General features: G+C 52.5%; 1 protein-coding gene across 1 annotated transcript in view; it reads right to left on the bottom strand.

The window, feature by feature from the left end:
• Positions 1-361: 361 nt before the first annotated feature.
• Positions 362-21,869, bottom strand: part of LOC105467513 (ankyrin repeat and SOCS box containing 2) — a 43,226-nt gene continuing 21,718 nt past the window's right edge. Inside the window, exons 4-10 of the mRNA XM_011717145.2 lie at positions 20,806-20,972; positions 19,827-19,982; positions 17,170-17,415; positions 13,524-13,695; positions 5,364-5,928; positions 3,984-4,137; positions 362-997 (exon numbers count right to left, since the gene is read on the bottom strand). Of these exons, the coding sequence (XP_011715447.1) occupies positions 861-997; positions 3,984-4,137; positions 5,364-5,928; positions 13,524-13,695; positions 17,170-17,415; positions 19,827-19,982; positions 20,806-20,972 (1,597 nt within the window). The 3' untranslated portion in view covers positions 362-860. The remainder of the gene's footprint in view (positions 998-3,983; positions 4,138-5,363; positions 5,929-13,523; positions 13,696-17,169; positions 17,416-19,826; positions 19,983-20,805; positions 20,973-21,869) is intronic.

Below are 21,869 nucleotides of genomic sequence, written 5' to 3'. Positions count from 1 at the left end.
TTTTTCCCCAGTTTCTCAACAGCCAGCAAAACAGGGGTGAGCAGGGTGTGAACACAGAGTGCCAGGAAACGTGTAAGACATCCCCAGGTGTCGGGAGACATGTGGGCCCTGAGGCTGTTTGTGATGGTGTGCCTGTTTCCATGGTGATTGAACGAGGAGAGGAAAACCCACTGGGCCATCATTGGGCCTCGCCTGGGGAGTGAAGAACACAGCCTCTGGGGTCTTTCAGGAGCCCAAACAAAGGTGACACATTCAGGGGTCCTTGTGCCCCATCCCCACACCTGCCCTGCTCCCACTACTGCCAGGAGCAAGGCTGAGGACCTCAGGCATCAGGAAGTCTGATGAGAGGGACATCACTGGGCAGGTGTCACGTGTGTAACATTTATTGTATTAATACTTAACAAAGCCCTCCAAGACCCAGGCTCCCCCTACCCCCTACCTTGGGCCACGTCTTCATCTTAGTCTTTGGGGAGAAAGCTCTGAAGTCAAGTGGTGAGTTTTCCAGAGCGAGTGCAGGGGCGCAGGGAAGGCTCTGAGCCCGCCTTCCCCAGAACACCTCAAGCTCTGCCCTGGCCCCAGGAATGGAGGTTTCTGCCATTCCCGAAGGCAGAGGAGGTCTGGGATCTGCTCGTCAGTTTGTAAACAAATGATTCTTCTCCTCCTTGACACATTCTGTTCTCTGCTCTGGCCAAAGCTCTGGCCCTGAGACCCAGTGAGATCCTGGTAGCTGTCCAGGATGAGAGGGAGGCAGCCCTCTGTCACCAGGTCCCCCTTGGAGTTGGGGACACCGACGTCCTGAAACGTCCTGAAACTTAGTAAGAAGAGTCTGAGGGGCTACTCCTCTCTCCCCGTGGCCCCAGTTACTGGGTGTTCTCGTATTTCAGGTATCTAATCAGCCTGCCTGGGAGCGGCAAGGTGTCTAGGAGTTTTATACGGTATTTCCCAATGGCCTTTCGAACCCGCAGCCGGCAAAGGTGAGCCAGAGGTCTTGGAGGTTCTGAAAAAAGGAGGGAAAGGCAGAGGCTGATTTATCATTTGCAATAAGCAAAGGGATTGCATCTGTGACCCCAGCCTATGGGAGGAGCCCAGCTGATGTGGATGGGTAAGAGAGGGGGTGCCCGCTGCTGGTCACCCCAGTCCCTGCCAACTAAAGAGACCCAGCAAGGCACCTTCCCACTGTTCACCCCTCATTGATCTGCACAGCTCAAGCAGTTGACAGCATGGTTAGCACACCCATTTCACAGGTGAGGAAACCGAGGCTTAGCAAGGTTCTGAGCCTTGCCCAGGATCCCTCCTGGGACTAGTGGTGGTGTCTCCCTCCTCTTGAGCCTCTTCCTCTTCACACACAAGCTGGGCCCCCAAACACAGCCTTAGCAATGGGGTCAGAGGTTTGACCTCTTAAGTGCTCCCACATGTGGAATTCAACTTGGAGCTCCTGGTGGTGCTGAGAGGCCAGGGTAAGGGGGCAGAGACTGGCAGCTCCCCTCAGGCCCCAGAATCCCACCTGGCTGCCTCCCCCAGGAGCCATGTAGTGAAGTTTTCTGAGCTGGGGAGTGGGTAGAGGTAAGAGCAGGGGATGAATGCACCCAGTAATGGAGTAATTTATTTCAATCCTCAGCAAAGGGTCGGATACAAAGAAAGGGCTTGTAGAATCACAGAATGTCATTCATTCACTCATTCATTCATTCATTCATTCATTCACTCATTCATTCATTCATTCCCCAGGCACATGCTGAGCCCCTCTGCTGCACCTGACTCTGTGCTTGGGCCAGATATGCAGAGGTGCCTGCCCAGAGGCTCCAGGGGAGGCTTCCACAAGAGACGGTGCCCTTTGAGTGGGTCCTGAGGGCTGAGGGCAGGAATTTCCAGGTAAGGACAGGAGACAGGGACATTCTAAGCAGGGAAAACAGCAAGTGGCAAGGCCAGGAAGTCATGCAAGACCGGGGCTGGAGGGGCAGGTGGGATGTGCAGCGAAGGCGGAGGGCCAGGCAGCGGCAGTGTTGCCTAGCGAAGCATCCACACACCCATCACTGTTTCTGACACTTCCACTGCCCTCCGAGCTGCCCTCTGAGTTCACTGCCTTCTGAGCTCAGATGTTTCTACTACATAGTACCGCAAAGAGCAGGGAAGCATCATTCCTGTTGTCCAGGCATCTTGTCTGGTTAGTTCCTATTTCTATCTCTTAAACGCTGTGGTCTGGATAAAAAAATAACGTGGTTACCTTGTACATAGAAGGTCTTGAACATATATTCATTTAATGGCTGAATTGGAATAATTAATTATAGGCATTGAGGCCAGTTAGGACACTTTTTTAACAGTCCAGAAAATAGATGGGGAAAACCCTTAGGTAATAAGCTTAGAATATAACCTCCCCTCTGGGAAACTCAGCACAGGCTGTTGGTGAGCAGAGGACATGGAAGCATGAGGGCTGGGCTGGCCAATCCATGGGCTCTGGGTGTCCTTCCCAGAATAAGGATGTCGATGTTGTAGCATTAAACAAACAAGCGCGTGGGGACCATCTTGCAGGTGGAAAGTGGGCTTTAAAGTAACCCAAACAGGTATTGCTTAAGAACGACTTGTTTTACTGGCTAACAAATGTGTACTGCACACTAAGGTCTCTGCAGGGATTTCCCTGGGGCATGCTTTAGTTGTGAGGGATCACCCTTCTCTAAGGAAGGCAGGAGAAGGTAACAGAATGGGTGGGACTGATATCTAGGCATAGACTGCTCCACCCTCTAGTGCCCAAGGATCGTGGTGACAGCAACCAATTATTCATTAATTCCCTGAAGGTTTATCATGCATCTAGAGTTAAGCCCTGAGTGAATGCGCAAGTTGACACCTCCCTCCCCGTTACTGCCCCAGAAACTTTATCAAAGGCTTCAGTTCAAGTGCCTTCCATGCACCTGTGCCAATGAAAAATCCTACAGCACATTTGGGATCACAGGGGTGTGAGGATCAAGGAGGAACGTGGTGAGTCAGAGTTAGGGCACAGGGGTGGGCCCCCGAGGCTGCACAGTCTCACCTGGGGACAGGAACAGTAGTGGTGGAATGACAATGACCTGCTGCAGGTCAGCCTCCTTTGACAAACACTTGGCCAGGGTAGGACTGTGCCCTCAGAGCCAGAGAAAGCCCTAGGGTAGCTGGAATGCCACTGCACAGATACCCATTTCTGTCACCGGTGGCAGAAATCCTGTTTGCCCAGGTGAGCTCCATCAATGCCTAAGAGGGATTCTGGCTTCCTCAGCCTGACTTAGCCAGGCAGCCCCATCTACTCTGCACACATCAGAGGGACAGTGGCCGAACCCCACTTCACTGTGCCTGGCACAGTTCAGGCCGGTAGAGCTGAAAGGGGCTGGACAATGATCCTGCCCAGGCATGTCTGTTCAGGTGGGGAGAGGCCTCACCCAGCAAGGCCCTGGCAAGGCTGGCTCCAGGGTTCAGGGGCCTGTCTCCCACACCAGGGTGTTCTGTGTACCAACAGCCTTGGCGCCACCTGGGAGCCTGCTGAAATACAGACTCCCCGGCCCCGCCCCAGACCTGCAGAATCAGAAGCTGCATTTTTAACAGGACACCCAGGTGCTTCATGTGCACTTTAGTCTCAGACACTCTAGACCACCATCCTCCCCTCTCCCCTCCTACAATGCCTCTTGGTGGCCCCAAATCGTTCACAACCTACTCTGAAGGTCCCGGTACCCCTCAGGGAGCTGTAGCTGTTTTAAACATCATGGAAAGATGTAGTGGAGAGACTCTGGGGTTGGTCAAACCTGGGTTTCAATCCCAGCTCTGCCACTAACTAACTGTGACTTTGGCCCAGGTGGCACAACTCTGTGAGGGGCAGATTCCTCATGTTTCATCCAAGGAGGCACAGAGCCTGGCACGGAGCAGATGGTCACGGGGTTAGGAACAGTCGCATTCCCTGAGGCCTGGGACTCTGAGTCAGGCAGGGAGATCTGCCAGCCTCGGCAGCAGCAGCAAGTTCCTACCTGCCTTCTCCTTGATGACGGCCCAGTCCTCAAAGCTGTCGATGTGCTCCTTCAGCCGCGAGCAGAGCTGCACATTGCCCACATAGTCCAGGAGGACATCGATGATGGGCCCTGCCCAGCGGCTCACCTCCGGGGCAGATACGAACTCACAGAACTGAAAGAGAACACGCCGGGACCAAGAAGTGAGTTCATTCGACCAGCAGGAGCCTGCGGCCAGGGAGGACAGGGGATGTGTCCAAGCACAGACACTGTGCATACCCAGGCTAGGATCCCCTGAACCATGTCACCTCAACACAGGCTTCTGCTGCCCCAAGTGGAAGATGGACAACTTGAGCAAGTCACATCACCTCTGAGCCTCAGTTTCCCTGTCTATAAAACAGGTACATGAAACCAATTCCAAGGGGATTTAACATGAGAATTAGGTAACATGAGCATAAACTTTGCACACAGTAGGCAGCTCATGAATGATCCCCATTAACCATTAAAATAATGATCTCCAGGAGAGGCGTGTGTCTAAATTCCTTTTAAGTTCTGACTCTTTTTTTTTTTTTGCTTTTTCTTTTTTTTGAGATGGAGTCTCGCTCTGTTGCCCAGGCTGAAGTGCAGTGGCAAGATCTCGGCTCACTGCAAGCTCCGCCTCCCGGGTTCACGCCATTCTCCTGCCTCAGCTTCCCGAGTAGCTGGGACTACAGGCGCCCGCCAACACGCCCGGCTAATTTTTTTATATTTTTAGTAGAGACGGGGTTTCACCGTGTTAGCCAGGATGGTCTCGATCTCCTGACCTCGTCATCCGCCCGCCTGGGCCTCCCAAAGTATTGGGATTACAGGCGTGAGTCACCGCGCCCGGCCCAATTCTGACTTTTAAAGTAACAACATGGACATGTCCTGCCTCTGGGTCGCTGGTTTCTGCTCTGACCTGACCCTACACCAGCCTGCTCTCGACATCCCTTTCCGGATCGTGCTTATTTCACATCGCAGTCCAGGTGTAGGTTTGCTGGAGGTGACAAGCCTCTTAGTTTGGCAGAGTTCTCCGCTCCGCTATTGGTTCCTTCAATTCCCCAACTCAGCGGACCACAATAAGGATTTCACTGTTCCAATGCACCACTAAGTTCTGCGGCCTCTAAAGTGTGCTAACTTCTAGTTCCTTCCAAAGCTCCCTCCAAAGCGCCCTAACCGCTAAGCCACACTACCCAGGACGCGGGTTAACCACTGTGCTCTGCTGCCTCCAAAGCTGTCCACACTTCCCCCCAAAGGTGTTAATCACTAGTCCACGCTGCTCCCGAGGAGCGCGAACCACCCGGCCCCACCACCGCCCATGCGCGCTTGTCCCCAGGCCACATCCAAAAGCAGCACTCCCCACCAGCGGCGCGCGCCGCCCACCTGCACCACGCTGGGCTCCTTGTCGGACACGGGCGCATCGTTGAACCTGCTGGAGGGCTGCGGCGCCGGCGGGTGCGGGCCATTGCCGTAGAGGCATGAGAAGCAGGGCTCGCCGTCGCAGCCCAGGTCCATGAGGAACTTGAGCAGCGACAGGCACTTCATGGCGAACATGATGGTGGCGGGGAAGGCGGTGGGATGCGTGGCGATATAGGCGTCGATGTTCGCGCCGTGGTCTAGCAGCAGCTGCATGGTGCGCAGGCAGCCGTGGCGGATGGCCACGAGCAGGGGGCTGATGACGTCACGGTTGGGGTCGGCGCCGTGTTCCAGCAGCAGCTCGGTGGCGTACACGTTGTTGTTGACCACGGCGAAGTACAGCGCGGAGCTGCGCCGGTCCTCGTAGAGGCGCGCGCGCTCGGGCGCCAGCGGCGCGTTCACGTCGAAGCGGGCGCTCAGCAGCGCCTCCAGCACCGCGTCGTTGTTGCGCTCGGCCGCCAGGTGCAGCGGACTGACGCCGCTACGGCGTACGCGCGTGCGACTGGTCACCGGCAGCAGCATCTGCACGATCCTGCCAGGTTGAGGGGCGGGCGCGGGTGAGGGGAGGGGCGGGCGCGGGTGAGGGGAGGGGCGGAGTGGGGCAGGCCTCGCCAGCAGGGAGCGCTCGGGAGCCAGGCCTGGCTGCTCGCCCTTACCGCGGGCTGCGGCGCGGGTCCCACCGGCAGGGGGCGCCGCGGGTCAACCATTCTCACCCCATTGGGGAAGATGGGGTCGGCTGCCGTCCTCGCTTTACAGATAAGGAAACGGAGGCTCAGAGAGCTTCAGCCACCCTCCCAAAGTCACATAGCCAGTAAGGGGCAGAGCTGGGCTTCAGACCCAGAACCCTTGGCCTCGGAAGTCTGAGTTCTTAAAAATCTGCCATACTGCACCAGGGTTTCAAGAAGCTGCCACTGATTTATTTCAGGCTAAGCGCTGTTGCCCATTGCCAGCTCAGTTATCTGGAGGAATTGACTGGAAGGCCCCCAAATCCAATGTGGCGAAGTTTGGAACCAGACCCTGCTCTCTCTGGGGGAGGATGGACAGGGACAGCCAGATCCCAGAGCCCACTATGTGCCAGAAGGCTCCTAAAGGCTTTACAAGTGCTATTGGGTTCAATCTTTACAATAACTCCTAAAGCAAGGCTCATCATTCCCATTTTGCAGATGAGAAGATTCAGGGCTTTGAGAGACTAAGGGGCTTGCCCAGCCATACAGTTAGAAGAGGGGAACCAGGGTGTGTGCCCTCCTCTGACTCCAGGGCTGAGCTGTCCTACATCCCTATCTTGCTGTCCTGGGACCCCAGTGGAGCCACGAGATCCTGAGGACAAAAGGGGACAAATGTGTTTGGCCCCAACTACTACTGCCCCAGGCCCCAACCAGCCCACTGTGACCATGAGGTTACTTACACTCCTCTCCTGTGTGTCTCACTGCCTCCTGTCCTGAAGGCTGATGCTAGCTTCTCCCAGTCTCTCTGCCTCACCTTCTGGATGTGGAGAACTTGGTCAGCCACTGCTGAAGCCTGAGCTCCCTGCAACCACCAGTTCCTCTCTGTCCTAAAACTCGAGCACTGATCTCAGCACTTTCCCTCTATTAATCTATGAAATCCTCCCAGTAGCCCTCTGAAGTGAGTACTATAATATCCTCACTTCAGAGGTGAGGAGACAGTAGCCCAGAGAAGGTATGTGACTCCTCCAAGGATACACAGCCAGTAAGTGATGGAGCCAGGATTTAAACCCAGGCAGTCTGACCCCAAAGCTACACTCTTAACAACTCCCCTACCTCTTGTGTAGCAGTCAGGGTGACAGTTAACATATCATGGGGTTTTGCAGTCTTCACAATGTGTTAACTTGCCTGCCCATTTTACTTTCACTGCAGCCCTGGGTGGGAGTGGCCGGAGCAGGCCTGTGGCCTTCTTTTTAACAGATGTGGCTCAGAGAGCTGAGGTGACTAATCAGGAGTCATAAGACAACTCTGGGGACTCAACCCCAGGATTCTTGACCCCTTCTCTTGGCTCTCTTCTCCTAGACCCCTGCCACCTGCAAGAACAAGCTCCTGCCACCAATATGATTCCAGACCCTAATCCGCCCAATCCCTGCTGACAGGTGACCTCACAGCCTCCTGTGGGGCTCCAAGGAGGTGGCCATTGCAGGGGGTGGGGCGGGGGGTGTGAAGGGGAGAGAAGCAGGTGCCACCAGGCCCATTCCCACGCCTCTCGCCTCCTGGCACGCTGGCTTCCTGGAAATCTGATGCCAGTGACCTCCTGCTGGGATCTCAGTGGAAACTATTATTATTGTTAGTGATGCTGTGTTTGGCTAAAATCTGACTCTAAAACCTCAAAAGGAAATTCACACACCCAGGGGGGCTAATTGCCTCCTAATTTCTATTTGTGTAGGCACAGGAGGCCTGACTTTGCTCTGCAGAGGTGCTGGTCAAAAGCAGGCCTGGGCCTCACCCTGGATGGCAGCCACAGCCAAGAAATGCTCCGCTAACAGCTGTAACGTGCCCAAGCACGGAAAAGAACAGTGAGAGGGGCTGCCCTGGGGCCACTGGCCAGATGGGGCTGGTATCTCTGGCAGGTCACAGCTGGTCTCTGGCAATTCACGAACCAAGGGAAAGTGGCAGAAATGTGGGAACTTGAGCATTGTCTCAGTAATGCAGTGAATCATATTATTGTGGCAGGACTCTGCCAATCAGAAAGTAAATGTGTAATGCCGGACAGGCTCTGGAGATCAGTGTGTCCAGCTCTCCCATTTTACAGAGGGTAAAACTGAAGCCCAGACTTGGGGTGAGGAATAGAGTGAGGTTGGACAGAAGGTGGGTGGTGCACAAGAGCAAAATGCAGGTCTCTGGATGCCCAGGGTCACGCCTTCTACGATGCCCCACTCCTCCCAACCATGGGAGCGGCCATGTTGGTAGCCCCACTGCACATCATCACTCCTCTCCCCAGCCCATTTTGTGGGGCAGAGGACAGGAGGACAAGGGGGTGACCCCACCAAACAGTCTGACTCCCCACTTCTCCCACAGGCATGTTTTGGGATCTCAGAGTACAATTGCTCAAGCGGCACCTTATGAAGAGGATCAAAGGTGACCATTGCCTGACAGAGCCGTAGGTGTCTGGAAGGATGGCTCCCTACCCCTTCCTTGTCCCCTCCCCAATGCAGAGGCCACACCTACCAGCTTAGCTTTGCCTGTCTAGGCCCTGAGACCAGAGCAGATCCAGCTCAGGGTCATTCCAGAAAGGCCCAGTGCAGCAGCGTGGCAGGTGCTGAGCTGTCTCTGACCTTGGACCACATTCCGAATCACTGGGCTCCTGTCTTGTTCCCGGGACTCATCAGTGTCTGAAGCCTGACATCCTTGCCCCAGGCCCGGGCTCCCATGCCAGGATTCTAGTTTCCTCAAAGCAGCAGCCTTGCCATACCACCTGGCCCTGGCTCTGATGTCCTTTCTGAATCTAGCCCAACAGCAGGGGAACGGGCAGAGAGCTTTGAGCCAACGCAAGCTGTCCTTAGCTAGAGAGGGGCCCAGCACGGGCACTGGGGAAACCAGGAGGCTCAGAGTCAGGGGTACATGGGTTACACACCAGCTCTGCTTTTCAGCACTGGGCCAGCACAGGCAAGTCACTTAACCTCTCTGAACCACACCTAAAGCAGAGGGGTAATTAATTGTAATAATAGTGATGATGATGATGATGATGACGATGGCTATAGCTACCCTTTATTGAGCTCCAATGGGTTGCTGTGAGCACTTTACCCCTTACCTTCCTAAGTCATAGTTGTGCTAATATTGCTGAGCGCTTACTATGTGCCAGGTACCATTTAAAGGGGTGCTCACATGTGTTTACTTTATTTAATCCTAGCATGACCCTCAGAGCTAAGAACTTAATCTCATTTACTCATTTACTCATAACAGTCCAGCAAGGTAGGACTGCTTACAATCCCAGGTCCAGGTTACAAAGCACAATGTAATAATCTTTCACCAAGGCTGCTTTTGAGTATAAAATGAGATCTTACGCATGAATCTGATCGGCTTGTAGTCGGCAGTGAATAAACAGTGCTCTTGGTATCTTGACCACCACAATGACTGCAGCCTACTGACCCTGCGACCCTAAACACAGAGGTATTCTGAGTCACCAGGTCACTGTGGTGTGACCTTTGTCAGTGTTCAGTGTAAATTTGGATGGAGGGCCCGGTGCGGTGGCTCACGCCTGTAATCCCAGCACTTTGGGAGGCTGAGGCGGGTGGATCACTTGAGCTCAGGAGTTCGAGACCAGCCTGGACAACATGATGAAACCCCGTCTCTACTAAAATACAAAAATTAGCCAGGTGTGGTGGTGGACACCTGTAATCCCAGCTACTTGGGAGGCTGAGGAAGGAGAATCACTTGAACCAGGAGGAAGAGGTTGAAGTGAGCCAAGATCGTGCCACTGCACTCCAGCCTGGGGGAAGAGAGAGACTTGGTCTCAAAGACAGACAAACAACAACAACAACAACAAATTGGCTGGAGGATTGACATGGGAACTGGTTGCCCACAGACGGCTCCATTGCCAACACTTCTGAGCTTCACTGTGCCACTCTGACTTGTTTCCTATGAAGTCTTGAGTTCTGAGCCTCAGTTTCTCTTTTAACTAATGGGGATATTAACTTGCTTGTCAATGTACTTTATAAACTGCTTTTTAATTTAATATATTAAGTGTTCTGTATTTTGCCTTGTTCCAGAAAGAATTTCAACCGGCTTGCAAAGATTGATAAAATACAGCAAAAGTATTATATATTGGAGTTAAAGGAGAAGGAATATTTTAAAACGAGGGAGTCAGAAGTAAGGCCCAGAACACAAGTCTGTGTTTTCTCTTGGCCACAGAAGAGGCTCTGAGATCCTGATTCTCTACTCAGGCTGCACAGTAAAATCTCCTGGGCAGCTCTTAGACACCCTGAAGCCTCAGGCACAGCCCAGGCCAGTGGCAGCACCATCTTGTCAGGTGGGGCCCAGGCATCAGGGTTCCTAGAGCAGCCAAGGTTGGAAACTACTGTTTGGGGAGCTATTCTTGGGCCATCTGCTCTGGGCTAACTCATACAGTTTCTGAATAAATCTATCTTTGGTGTTGATCTTTTATTTCATACAGTGGCTTTGCTAAACTGGAAATGAATAACAGGAAAATGTGTGTCTTGGAGGTGACTGGGACATCAGGACTTTAGGGCTCCTTTCTCAGCACACCCACATGTCACCCGCTGTGGTTAAGTGTGCTGACGAGAAGACACCATGTGGCAAACAGCCCTCGGCTCCTGGTGCTGCCTTCTATGCCTGGGACGGCTAGGGTGTGTTGACAGGTGGCAGAATGCGGAATGCCTATGGAATGTCACATCAAATCCCCGAGCAGAGGGCCTTTAATGCTGTATGCCCAGGGAGGGAGTGATGAGCTCGGGGCTTGCTGGCCATGGGCCCTGCCCCGTGGCAGAGGCTGCTGGGAACCAGGCTTTAACCCTTTGTTGGGTAGCCCTAAAAAGTGGCCCAGGCCCTCTGAGCCTTGGGGGACAGAGGGAAATGGGGCCTGAGAGGGGAGGTTGAATAACCAGGGAATTCACCCTGGGAATCTGCATGAATCCAGGGTAGGTGAGTTTAGGGGAACATCAACCATGTATACAGTGTTCCTGGATCATCCCCAAGGCCGCCTAGGGCCCATTCAGCTTCTCCTCCAGCTGGGGTCAGACTGCCAACACCTCTGGGTTCACTTGAAGGCAGCCCAGATGAACGTCCCAGCCCTGCTGCTATCTCGAAAATCACTTCCATATCTGGCCTTGGCTTCCTTCTCTGTAAAACCAGGGCCTGAGTTAGATCAATGGCCCCTGCAGCTATGGACAGGCTGTATCTGATTTTCTCCGGGAGCTTTTCAAAGAGACAGTGGGGCTCCTTCTCTCCTGGAGATTCTGGTTCACTGGATCTGACATGGCATTTTAAAAATAGCCCAGAGGGACATGGATGTGCAGGCTAGAATTGGGGGGTAGTGGCCCAGGAGATTTCCAAAGTGCACACATTTCCCGCATGTTCACTCTGGATCTGTCTGGGGTCAGGCTCAAGGTAAACTGTGTTTGCCCAACTCTGACTGATGCCCGATGATTTGTGGAACTGAAGAGAAAGGAGCCATCTTGCCCGTGCCCACTGCCTGGCTTGAGCTGTAACTGCACAACCATGGAATACACTCTCCCTAAGTAAGAGTGGGTGAGCATAGAATGCCTGGGCACACACTAGGTGCAGGCGCTCTGCTAGGTGCTTTATTTCCATTCTATATCCATGCATGTCCATTATATCCATTTTACTGGTCCTCTGACAACCCCATGAGCCAGCTGTAACCATTTCCCATTTTATAAATGAGGAAAATGAGGCTCAGCAAAGTTGAACAACTTTCCCAATGGCCTCAGCAGGGATTCACACCCAGATCTGTCAGCCTTGTGGACAGCTATGCTGTCCAGAAAAGGCCGGGTCTCCTCTGTGTATGTCCTTGAGGGTGGGGAGTGGGGAGGGCATCTTTGGTTGGTCTGGTGCTGGCAGCCTGCGCAGAAGGGGCCGGAGCTTTAAGGGCCACCTCTGAAGCCTTGAGTCTTCATTTCAGTCTTTGGAATGTCTCTTTCACCCCATTTCCCTCTGCCTTAGTGAAGACAACAAACACACCCCAACACACACAATCTGTGCTTCTCACTCTCCTCCCTGTCTGGAAGACTGGGGTGTGTTTTCCCAGGTGTCATCAGGGTACATGAGATGGGATTTTAAGTGAAATGTTTTTAAAATTGATTGTAAATGGATAACATACTAGTGTGATAAATGTTTCCTCTTCAAAATAAATTCATTGTAAGTAAAAACATTATTTAAAGGAAAAAATACTAAACAATGAGAATATAGATATTTAAAATCAAGAAGAAAATCTGTGAATGGACAAAGTTTGGGAAGCACTGTCCATCAGAAAGGGCCAGGTGCTGGGGTTTAAGTCCCAGCCCTGGGGACAGGGCTTTCAAGGGGCAAGTCTCTTGACTTAGCTTCCTGCCCTGTAAAATGAAAATCCGGTTGACCCGCATACCCACAGCACAGCGTGCGGCCCACATGACAGGCAGATGAGTCACACTCTGGAAATGACCAAGCCCTGTCCATCCTTCAAGGGCAGCTGGAGCTCCACGTCTGTGGCCCAGGCTTCCCCATGTAGCAGTGTTGCTGGGAATGTTTAAAAACTGGCTCAAGCACGGGCAGAGAAGGGGGAAAGGGCTCTGGTTTGTAGCATTTGCCAATTTCCATGCTGTAAATATTCCATGGCCAAATTTAAGCTACCAATGTGAGGTCAACAAACACAGAGTTGGGAAGAGGTGTGCAGTAGGTTCATGAGAACTGGCACGAGCTGGCTCTAGCACACCTCTGCCTCTAGCCCCGGCTCATCTCTCTCCACAGCAGCCATGCAGCTCTTCGGCATGCTCTTGCATGATGTCACTAATTCACATATCTGTGCTTCTTCCCTTCCTCCAGATTGCTCCTTGGGAACTCAAGCCTCTCTCATCTTACTCAGAGTATGTAGCACATAGTAATTGCTCAATAACTGCTAGTTCTTATCATTGGTGCTGTTTGTGTTATTGTAGGTTTTCCTTGCATGCTTGCTAATTGCGTGGGAGGTTATCTTTGCATTCCTGTACTCCCGAAAATATTCATTAGCTCAGACTCACATCTGCCCCCTGGATAGAATTCCTGTAGATGTGACCTTTGGAGCAGATGAGTACTTCCCACCTATGAGCTGTGTGACCTTGGGCAAGTCACTCAACCTCTCTGTGTCTTACTTCCTCATCTAAAAGACAGAGATAATAATATCCACCTCCATGAGCTGTTAAGCAGATTAAATAAGTTTCTGATGTGAAGTTCTGGTAAGTGCTGCATAAGGGTTTGCTATTATTATTGCTGCTGCTGTTGTTATAGGCATTCACTCCATGCTTGCTAACTTGCTAAAGGGTTTCCCTCTTTTCCATGAGAAAGGTGATGTCCATTCTGACCTCTCCAGCTACTTGGGTGGGACATTCAGGGCAGGCCCACCCCTCCCATCCACTACTCCCAGTGTGGGTCTCTGGAGAGCTGCCTGGGTGCTGGCAGAGCCTGGGCTGACCTGTAGTTGCCCTTCTTGGAGGCGATGTGCAGTGGGAGCAAGCCATCCTTGTTGGTCTTGTTGGCGTCGGCACCCTGTAACAGCAGAAACTCCACTACCTCCTCATGCTCGTTCTTGCAGGCCTCGTAGAGGGCAGACGCGCTGTCGCTGGCCTGTGTGTTGATGTCAGCACCTGGGGAAGGAGAAGCAGATCACCAAGTGACCAAGTGACCAGGAATTTGCTGTACTCAGTGTAGCGCCACCGCGTGGTGGGCCTGCAGTGCTAACCATGGTAGTTCGTCGGATCTTTAACAACGACCCTTAGGAAGGAGGAGTCTACCCGGGGCCACCCCCAGCTTCTTTCAACAACATCAAGACCCAGGGGCCTGGCCAGGCGCAGTGGTTCATGCCTGTAATCCCAGCACTTTGGGAGACCGAGGCAGGCAGATCACCTGAAGTCAGGAGTTCAAGACCAGCCTGGCCAACATGGTGAAACCCTGTCTTTATTAAAAATACAAAAATTAGCTGGGCATGGTAGTGGGCACCTATAATCCCAGCTACTCAGGAGGCTGAGGCAGGAGAATCTCTTGAACCCGGGAGGTGGAGGCTGCAGTGAGCCGAGACTATGCCATTGCACTCCAGCCTGGGCAACAAGAGTGAAACTCCATCTGGGGGAGAAAAAAAAACCCAGGGGCCTGCCAGCCCGAACAGAGACCTCTGAGAGGATACAAGCAGCCACGATGATGCTGGCATTTTCTGAGCACCTACTCCGTGCTGAGCATCGTGCTTTCCACAGGCTATATCTGAATTCACAGTGGGTAGTCACCCTGTGAGGTCAGTACTGCTCTTATCTCCAGATTACAGACGGGGGCAGTGAAGCACAGAACACCTAGACCACTTGCCTCAGACCTCCCAGCTCATAAAGATGGAGCCAAACTTGAACCCAGATGGTCTGATGGCAGAGGCCATGGTGGATGTTCTGATGGTAGAGGCCATGCTCTTAACCCTCACTCCATGTAAGAGGGCCTGGGTTCTGCCCTGACAGAGGCCTCACAGGTCTAGGACAGCACAGAACCCCTAATAAAGGAAAATCCCAAAAATGTTACTAATTGCAATTTGCTATTAATATTGCTATTATTATTGCTAATATTGCCATCTATTAATATTGATCGTTATTGCTATCAATAACTTCTAGCTCTTATCATTAGTGCTCTTTGTGCGAAGTATTCCCTGAATGCTTGCTAACTGCTAATTCTCTGCCTTTCACTTCAAGGAATAAGATAATTACTTTCTGTCTCCTCCCAAGAAAATACTAGACCAGGTACAGTGGCTCACACTTGTAATCCCAGCACTTTGGGAGGCCAAGGCGGGAGGATCACTTGAGCCCGGGAGTTCAAGACTAGCCTGGGTAACCTAATGAGACTCTGTTTGTTCTCTACACCTACTGAGTAGCCCCTGACCAGGCATGGTGGCACATGCCTGTAGTTCCAGCTACTTGGAAGGCTGACGTGCGAGGATTACTTGAGCCTGGAAGGTTGATCTAGGCTGCAGTGAGCCAGGATCACACCACTGCACTCCAGCCTAGGCAACAAAGTGAGACCCTGTCCCCAAAACAAAAACAAAAACAAACAAAACCCAGAAAACATTAATCCATGCTGTTAGGAGGAGTAATCAGGTCTGGTGACAATCTGCCTTCAGCTTAATCTTCTACACCTGCTTCATCTCCTGGTGGGTGAGGGAGAGAACCGATGTGCACACAGCTTTCTCTGCACAAAGAGAGTTCAGCAGTCCTTCCTTGCTCTGGAAGGACATGGAACTAAGATGCTGGAAGATGTCAGTGGGGCTAAAATCAAAAGCGTCTGCTAACCACAGGTCATCTCTCTAAGCATGTTGCTGATCCCAGGCTTTCTGGTAGTTTCTTATTTTTGACGATGGTGTGATCAGTTTCTGGTCTAGTGGAAAGAGCACAGGCTTTGGCATCAGATGAGAATCACTTGAGGCGTCTGTTTCATGGCTCACAAGCTCTGCAGTCTCAGAAAGCCTTTAGGAGCCTCAGTTTTCTCATCTGTTGACCAGGAATAATAGTACCTACCCCTCAGGATTACTGCAGGGAATGAACAGAATAATGTAAGCACATTTCTCAGCTCTGTGCCCGCCACAGGGAAGCTGCTCAGCAAATGCCAGTTGCTCGGGATGGAAGGAGCTGGGCAGAGGGCTTCGTTCTGCCTCCAGCCTGAGGGAAAGCCAGTGAGCCGCCCTCACCCTCTGTCGGGCTCTCAGAGGCAGGTGCCCTGGAGAGCCTGGACCCCACCAGCAAAGCCACGTGCTCACACAAGACAAATATTTGGGTTGGAAAATAGACTCAGCCCACAAAGTGAACAGACCCTGACTCAGAGTGTCGGCGGGAGACCCGGACAGATGTTTGGAGTTAGTGAGGTCACCCTTGCCCGCTGAGCGTGCTGTCCTTCACCAGGACTCCCGGCCTGGGCTCCCAGGACCCTGCCTGTGCCCCTTTGTTCTTACGCTGGGCAGCCCAGATTTGTTCCTGGCTGCAGGGAAGGGCCTGCCTCTATGTTCCTCACTGCTTGGGCATGTGCTGAGTGCATGGATGCTTACCTGGGCAGAGTCCCATGCTGCTGACTCTCACAGGCTAGGGTGGCTGGTAGAGCACAAAGCACATGCAGTTTGGAGTCAGATGGCAGTGGACCAGCATCCAGGCTCGGACTGTGACCGATTAGTTAACCTCTCTGAACCTCAGTCTCTTCATCTATAAAATGGGACGAGCACACTACCTACCATATGGGGCTATGGGGAAAGCTCCATGGACCCAGTCTGTGTTCACACTTAGCAAGTCCTCAACAGATTACTACAGTTCAGCCTCCGTGTCTGGATTACCTCTGGCTTCTCTGTTGCTAGAGAGAGAGGGTTACTTCCCATGGAGAGAGAAAAGAAATCAAAGGCGTTCTTGGGGAAGATGAGGATATAATATTCTGAAACCAAAAGCAAGTCTGCCATGTCTAGGGGTCTTCTGCTACTGGGCCATCATAATGTAGGCCGTATTGTGTTATCTTCTCCCATTAAGATATTTCACAGGCAAAGAGGGCAAAGACCTGGGTTCAAGTCCCAGCTCTGCCACTAATTTGCTGTGTGACCTTGGACAAATCACTTTCCCATCCTGGTCCTTGAGTTCATCACCATAAAAGGAGGAGGAGGTGATCTAAATGTTGCCTGAGGTTCCTTCTGGCCCTGAAGTGTGATGTGGTGGAAAGAGAAGCGGTTGGGGTGTCAGGAGACCAAGAGTCTAGCTAGTTCTACAACTAATTTGCTATAGGACTGTAGATGAGTCACTTCCTCTCTCTGTGCCTCAGACTCCTTGTTTGTAAAATGAAAATGTTGGACTAGATTATAAATGGCAAATAGGTGGTTCATGGGCCACACCCCCATATTTGTGCTAATGGCAGATGTCACTAGTGGATCCCGACGCTCTTCCCACTGAGCCTGGACACAGCCTCAGGATCTTTCTCAACACAGTACTCTAGAAGGAAACTCACTCCGTCAGTGTGCCCACAAGATGACCCCTAACTCGCCTTCCCTTAGAGCTGACCTCTGACATCCTTCCCGTGTGCCCTTTGGGGACTCTATGACCTAGGGACACTTGGCCACTCACCGTACTTGGCTAAGAACCTTAGGGCCTCCAGCTGCCCACTCTGGGCAGCCACGAACAAGGGGGTGATGCCGTAGGCATTCTTGGATTCCACCTTGGCTCCTCCGTTCACCAGGATCTCCATGACCTCCAGGTCATTGCGAGACACAGACTCATGCAGAGCGGTCCAGCCGCGGTTGCAGCGGTGGTTGGTGTCTGCGTTGTGCTGCACCAGAATCTTCACTGCCTCCGCGTTCTTGCGCTCACAGGCTGTGCTCAGGGGGAAGCAGGGATGGTCAGCAGGGCCTGGCAGGAACTGGCCAGCAGAGACTGCTTTCATTCACCTGTCCATTCACTCATCCACTCATTCAGCTTTCCACTGCATGTGTATTAAGTTCCAATCTGTGCATTGAACCTGATAGACGACTAAAAGTAATACTGATACTAATATTAGCAAGAATACTTGTTGATTCATATATTTAGTACTGGTTCTATCCCAGGCTCTCTGTTCTAAGCACATTTTACAGGATTAACTAATATAATCCTCCCAAATTCCCTTAAAGGATGTAGTGATGTTATCCCCTTTCACAGATAAGGAAGGTGAGGCACAGAGAGGGTAAGTGATTTGCCCAAAGTCACACAGATACTAAGTGGCAGAACTGGAATTCAAACCCAGGTAGTCAGGCTGAAGGTCTCTGTCCCCTGGGATGTCCCAGGATGTCCCTATGATTTCCCCTTCCAATGGTACCTGCTTCAGTCTTCCACATTACCAACGCTGGGAGATTCTTTCTAGATGAGGAGTGGACAGTGTCATCATCCGACTGAAACTCCCCCTGCTCCAGCAAAGGCTACTAATTTAGTTCAGGGTAAAATGCAGGTTGTGAGTACAGCTCTGCAAGTCTTTCCTGACCCACTCTAACCTCCTTTATAAGCCTCATCTCTCTCTAGACCCCAAACGTGCCCTTGGCTCTGGCCCTAGAGTTCTCACCAGGAGCTGCAGGTGGTATTGGAGTCACCTGGGCACTTGTCCAAATTAACCAGCCCTGGAAGCTTCTCTGTGTGTCAGTGGGAGGAGGAGTGAGGAATGGGTCAGGGAGACTGGCAACAGCAGGAGGTGGGCTGCCTGTGTACTGTTTCAAACAGGACCATAGCCCAAGCCTTCTACCTCTCTAAGCCTTGATTTTCTCACCTGTAAAATGGAGAGAATAAAACCTTCTCGAGCGGATGCTATGGGAGTGAGACTGTGTGTAAGGCATGAGCATGGTGCTTGACACATAGTAGGTGTGCTTGCTAGACCAGGGCCAAGCTCTGGCTGTGGGCTGTCCAGCTTCCTGGGCACTCCCTCTGGACAGCTGAGGTTCCAGGTGATAACCATGGCGCCCTGGCAGACACGGATTCCAGGGAAGACACTTCCACAGTGGGTCTGCAGTGGATCCAAAGACCTACTACACAGTTCCTGCTGCCCAAGCTGTTCCAAGTACTGGATAGCAGACACATGGGAAATCAAGGATATCTGTAATTTTTCCAAGTACAAAGGCCTGGTCATTTTTGCAAGACCCCAGCTGATTGCTTCAGCATGTAGGCATGGACAGGATGTTTAGAATGAAGTGGTTGAGTGCAGTGTGACATCCACCTCCCTGAGTTTGAACCACTGGGGTACCCCTTGCTAGCTGTGTGATCCTGGGCAACCCATTTCATGTCTCGGTGCCTTAGGTCCTCATCTGTGAAAGGGGACACTGGCAGTGCCTACCTCATGTGTAGATAGACATGAGGGTTCCGTAAAAGAACAGTGCCTGGCATATACTAAACACTCGATCAATGCTATTGTGATTATTTAGATTTTGACTCTGGTACTGCTAGGGCAGCCAACAAATGTCCATGGATGATGTACTGAGTAAGCCAGGAGGCCTTGCTTTTCTTAAACAAATGTCCCAGAGGTACATGCTCTCGCACTCCTTCATGCCTTTGCCTGTGTGGTTCCCCCTGCTTGGCCAGTGGGTAATTCCTCCTCTGCGGTTCAGCTCAGGCACCCCTCCTCTGGGTGCCCCTCCCCCATGCTCCCACAATATCCCCTGCCAAGCTCTTCACTGCTGTCTGTGTGTGGGTGCCTACAGGGCTGGGAGGGTGCACAGGTTGGACTATAGTTTTTCAGCTCCGAGCCCTCAGTGTCCCTCAGCATCCTGGCCCATGGGAGGCAGTTGGAAAATGTTGGTAAAATGCATGCAGGAGGCCGGGCGCGGTGGCTCAAGCCTGTAATCCCAGCACTTTGGGAGGCCGAGACGGGCGGATCATGAGGTCAGGAGATCGAGACCATCCTGGCTAACACGGTGAAACCCCGTCTCTACTAAAAAATACAAAAAAAAAACTAGCCGGGCGAGGTGGCGGGCGCCTATAGTCCCAGTTACTTGGGAGGCTGAGGCGGGAGAATGGCGTGAATCCAAGAGGAGGAGCTTGCAGTGAGCTGAGATCCGGCCACTGCACTCCAGCCTGGGTGACAGAGCGAGGCTCCGTCTCAAAAAAAAAAAAAAATGCATGCAGGAATGAATGATTCAGTTACATAAATTGTGAATTTGAGCAGGGCCACATTGGGGGTTATGCACTTATGGGAGCAACATTCCCTGTTGCCCACCCACCTTCTGGATTCTTCCTCAGGAAAGCCCACTCCGGGGTGGGGACCTCACCTTTGTAGAGCGGTGTCTCTCGGGATTTGTTAGAGATGTCCGGCTCTGCTCCTGCCTGGAGAAGTGACAGGAGACAGTCCAGGTGGCCCCTGCACGTTGCCAAGTAAACGGCTGTTTCCTCCTGCAGGGTGCGCTGGTCGATGGTCCCTGGGTACGCTAGGGAGGGCCGACCGGGAAATTCATGTAGGAAGAAGATACTCGATCCCGCAACACAGAGGCTTTCCAGATTGCCTCCCAATTTCAGGAACAATCTATGACATCCTCTGAAATTTACCAACTACAGACTGTATTCATCTGGCCCTTTCACAGGGCCATTTTAGCTTCCTGGTTGTACAAGTCCATGCTCAGATGCCACGTCCTCTGAGAAGCCTTCCCTAATTGAGCCCCTCCCTCTTCTAATACTCCTGTCCTTCCCTCGAACTCACACCAGCCATTGCTGGAAACCCGCTGTTACATGCTGTGGTTTCTTGGAGTGTGGGGGACCGTTTGGGGTCTGTGCTGCTTCAGGGCAGAGGTGACACCTGCCTGCAGGAGTTGTCCTTCTAAGCCTGGCTCAGCACAAAGACAGGGCTCAGAGAGGAGGCATGGCTGGCCCAGGGCCCCACAGCAGGTGGGGGATAGCCTTGGCCGGGTACAGGCACAGCTGCAGTATTTTTCATACCAAATCAGCCCCTGGGACATTCTGGAACAAGTTGGCAGCAGCTCTCCTAAAAGTCAGCCCTCCCTCATTCCTTTTCTAGGAATGAGGCTCTCCTGTCCTCAGAGGCCTGGAGAGGTGGCAGCAGGGGGTGTCTGTCGGGGGTGGAGACAACTCATCTCCCCTCTCCTAACTCTGTGACTAACTGACAAACGAAGGTGACAGCCTTGCCTGTCCTTCTCACCAAGGTGGTTGTGGGCAAAGAACATGAAGCCCCAGGAGCAGCAGCCCTTCCCCCAGTCCCTTTCCCACCTCTTGCCACATCCAGAGCCCAACCCTCACCTCGCTGCAGGACCTTCAGGCAGCCTAGCTGGCCATAGTACGCGGCCTCGTGCAGCGGTAGCCAGCCCTCCTTGTTGGGCTCTGCGAGATTCTTCCCTTCCTTGATCATGGTCTTCAAGGCCTCTTCATCGCCATTCTTGATGGCCTTTATCAAGGGATCCACAGGCCTGTGAGAGCAAGGAGTGGGTCAGTCCTCAAGGTCAGGCCAAGGCCAGACCAGGGGTCCTTTCTCCCAGGGAGTGCTGGCAGTGGGGTCACTCGGTCCTCATCCCCGCTGGTTCTAGGATGAGCACTCAGCCCCCTGCAGCCCAGTGGCTGCAAGAGGATTGGGGGACCCCTTAATCCCTGTGGCTTTCTATGGCTGCAGTGAATGTTATACCAAGACCATTTTTACCAAGAGGATTCAGGCACACAGTGCCAGCCTCCTAAGGGGTGGCTAACCACCCACATGCCAGGCACTTGTGAGAATTAAATGCTTTCCCTGAGTATAGCGCTCTAACGTTTACCAGGCATGCCCACCTCGAGGGCCCCTCTTAACCCTGAGCCTCTCTCTGGGGTCTTCCAACTCCTCTCCTTGCCCCGTCACTTATTCCCACTCCCAGTACATCCAGCTGCAGAAAAAAAAATTACTGGAAGGATTAATAAATTTGAAGCTTTCACAATTTAAAACTTTTGAATGTCAAAAAGACTTCAGGGCTAAAGTGAAGCCATTCCTTGCTTGGCTTGTTAAAGTCCCTTTGTTCATTCATTGCTTCCTTCCTTCCTTCATTCATTCGCTGAGCTCCCTGTCCCGTCCTTGGAGAGTCCATGAGAACCACGATGGCTGTGGCTCTCTGATCCACTTTTGGGGAGGGTTCTGCATCAATAGTCCCATTTCCCAGATGGAGAAGGTGAGGCTGGAGGCAAGCCTCATTCCCAGGACCCCCACGCCATGTTGGGCTAGGATGGGCTCTGGGGGTCTCTGCCACCAGCCCCTGCACCCTCCCAGCCACTTCCTCCAGCGTGAGCAGCACTTCTTCCTGCTCTCAGGCTCTCTGGTTATTAATAGCATCAGAGCACAGATG

This window comes from Macaca nemestrina, chromosome 7, assembly GCF_043159975.1.
Source record: "Macaca nemestrina isolate mMacNem1 chromosome 7, mMacNem.hap1, whole genome shotgun sequence".
NCBI lineage: Eukaryota > Metazoa > Chordata > Mammalia > Primates > Cercopithecidae > Macaca > Macaca nemestrina.
This window is presented reverse-complemented; position numbering and strand designations above follow the sequence as displayed.